The following is a 2494-nucleotide window of genomic DNA, read 5'->3' on the forward strand; positions in this document are numbered from 1 at the left end:
GTTCTTTTCTCAAGAGGAGGAGGTTGTGGCGCCTGCATTTCGCGCACGTCGTGCGGGGTAAAAGCAGAAGTATTAGTCATGGGCCGACCGGTTTTCCCGGTATTGAGAAGATACTACCTGGTTTTTTTTCTTTTTATTTCTTCTCTGTGTCTTTCTACTGCTTTTTAATCATTTCTCTTTTGTTTTCCCCTCTTTCCTCTTCATGTTTTTTTTCTGTTTTCTCCTCTTTTCATTTTTACATTTCAATTTATGCATATTAATTAAAATTTGCGAACATTTGAAAAACATGCATATTTTTATTATTATTAAAAACAAATTCTTGAATATTTTTTAATTCATGAGTATTTATAAAGTTCATGAATTTTTTACAATATCTATATTTTTAAAAATTAGCGAACCTTTTTTCAAATCCACACTATTTTTAAAATTCATGTTTTTAAAAATTAAAAATTCAAGATTTTTTCAAACTAGTGTACATCTTTTTTATTGACCGAACTATTCAATTAAGTAAAGTAAATATGATAGCCGGTTATTCCGCGTGAGCGAGCGGGGCAAGGAGCTGAGCTGAACAAGCGGGAACTTCATTGGCCAGTCATGTAAGTTGTAGAAGCACTTCTATGGTTTCAACATGAAGTATGAGCTCCCAAGGGGCCCACATAACCATCATCGGCTAACACCGACTCCTTAAACATGTAAGGACACCACAATCATACAACAAACAACTTCACACCCATCTCAGAACAAATACAGTCTCCAACAGCAGCCCCACACGATATATGAATGAAAAAAACACCGCAAGAACAAGAACGATGCGATGAAGCACGTGTTAGCCCCTGGTAGGCTGGTATGGTCCAAATCCAATGCAAGAAGGAACATTCTCTTGGTAGAAGAGGCTGAAAAAGATGATGATTTCCAGTGGGCTAAAGTTGGTGTATGTGGGCGGTGAGCTCGGAGAAGTTGCACGAAAATGATATGCTTGATGTTCTTATTAGAGGAGAGAAAAAAGGGATAGCCATGTGTCGTGTATAGTCATACACTTGCAATTTTCCATAAAGAATTTGGCACTTAAATGTGTGACAATCCATGGGAGGTCTGATTAGTTACATCAAAGAATACACAAACCCAACCGTAATACAAACGAAGATTGATTAAGAACAACATGTATCAAACCAATAACCCAAAGCATGGGGAACGAATCCTCAGACCAAAGACACCACACAAGCAAACACACACCGTATAATATGTACGTGCCCGGGCTCCCCGTCGCGCGGCCCTGCACCTGCACCACGTACGTACCACTCAGATATGCACGTGGCAGTAGACCCGGTCGAAGGAGCTGGGCGAGGCGAAGTCGACGGGCACCAGCGGGCAGCTCGCGCGCACCTTGTACCGCCGCGTCCTCACCAGACCGTACTTGAACCACACCTTGCCTCGGACGTGCACGTCCAGCGGCAGCCTCCCGGCGGACCGGTCCTTCTTCATCTCCCGCTCCACGTCCTGCGGCAGCGGTTCCCGCGCCGCGGGGGCCGCCACGACGATCCTCGTCTCGTTGTGCGGCGGCTGGCGGAACCCCGGCACCTTGGCGCCGCCCAGGTACGTGTCGCCGTACCACACCCCGACGTCGAGCGAGCGGTACACGGCGGTGCGCTTGTTGGGGTTGTAGGCGCGGAGGACGAGGGCGAAGGTGCCCTGCAGCGCGCCCCCCGAAGTGAAGTTGAAGCCGCGGACCGCCGCGTGGTCGACGGAGAGGTGCAGCTTCCCGGGCCGGACCGCCAGCCAGATGATGACGATGATGGCGACGACGACGAGCAGCGCGAACAGCGTCGCCGCGATGCACTGCGCCGGCGTCGGACGCGTGCGCCGCGTGGCGCTGAGTGGCCCCGCCATCCCTGCCTTCGTCCCGGAGCTTAAGACGATGCACTGCTTGAGCTAGCTAGATTCTATGCCGTGGGAGAGAGGTCCTGTGTCTTGGCTTGTTGGAAACGGATTGCGTCGCCGCGTCTCTATATAGTGAGCTGCAGGGCGATGCTTTGAGTAGCGAGGGGAGGTTGTCAGTTGTCACAGCCTGTGGTTGGAGTAGCAGGCGGTTTTGGTACGTTGTGCATGCGACGAGCCGCCAGCCGTGGTGGTGGTGCAACGAGTTCTTTCACAGGCAGCGGTCAATTCGTCGTGAGTTCGGAAGGAGCTTTGGTTTTGGAATCCTTCTGGCTCACTCCTACTCCGTAGGAATCGATGTGCGGCAAGGAAAGGGAAAGCATATTGACAGCCCACGAATGGTGCGCTCACATCACATGTGGAACTTTTTTTACTTTTGGATCGAAAGACTGGGGTTTACGGAAGAACCAAGAATGCGGAGGACTCGGGAGAAAGGTCTCGCGCCTTCCTGATATTCATCCATCTGAAAGAGCAATGCTACACCTACGTAATATTTGTTACGTATCTTACGTATGAGCTGAGTTGGCAGATATTTATTGGCCATTAGTTGAGGACGCGG

General features: G+C 49.4%; 1 protein-coding gene across 1 annotated transcript; it reads right to left on the bottom strand.

Moving 5' to 3' along the window:
- Positions 1–1107: 1107 nt before the first annotated feature.
- LOC119325208 (NDR1/HIN1-like protein 2) lies at positions 1108–1960 on the bottom strand. The gene has a single exon (XM_037598958.1). The coding sequence runs from the start codon at positions 1885–1887 to the stop codon at positions 1300–1302; it is 588 nt and encodes a 195-aa protein (XP_037454855.1). The 5' UTR covers positions 1888–1960; the 3' UTR covers positions 1108–1299.
- Between the last annotated feature and the right edge of the window lie 534 nt (positions 1961–2494).

Source organism: Triticum dicoccoides, chromosome 6B, assembly GCF_002162155.2.
Source record: "Triticum dicoccoides isolate Atlit2015 ecotype Zavitan chromosome 6B, WEW_v2.0, whole genome shotgun sequence".
NCBI lineage: Eukaryota > Viridiplantae > Streptophyta > Magnoliopsida > Poales > Poaceae > Triticum > Triticum dicoccoides.

Coding starts and splice junctions, on each gene's coding strand:
- LOC119325208 (XM_037598958.1), bottom strand. CDS start 1,887: ATGGCGGGGCCACTCAGCGCCACGCGGCGCACGCGTCCGACGCCGGCG.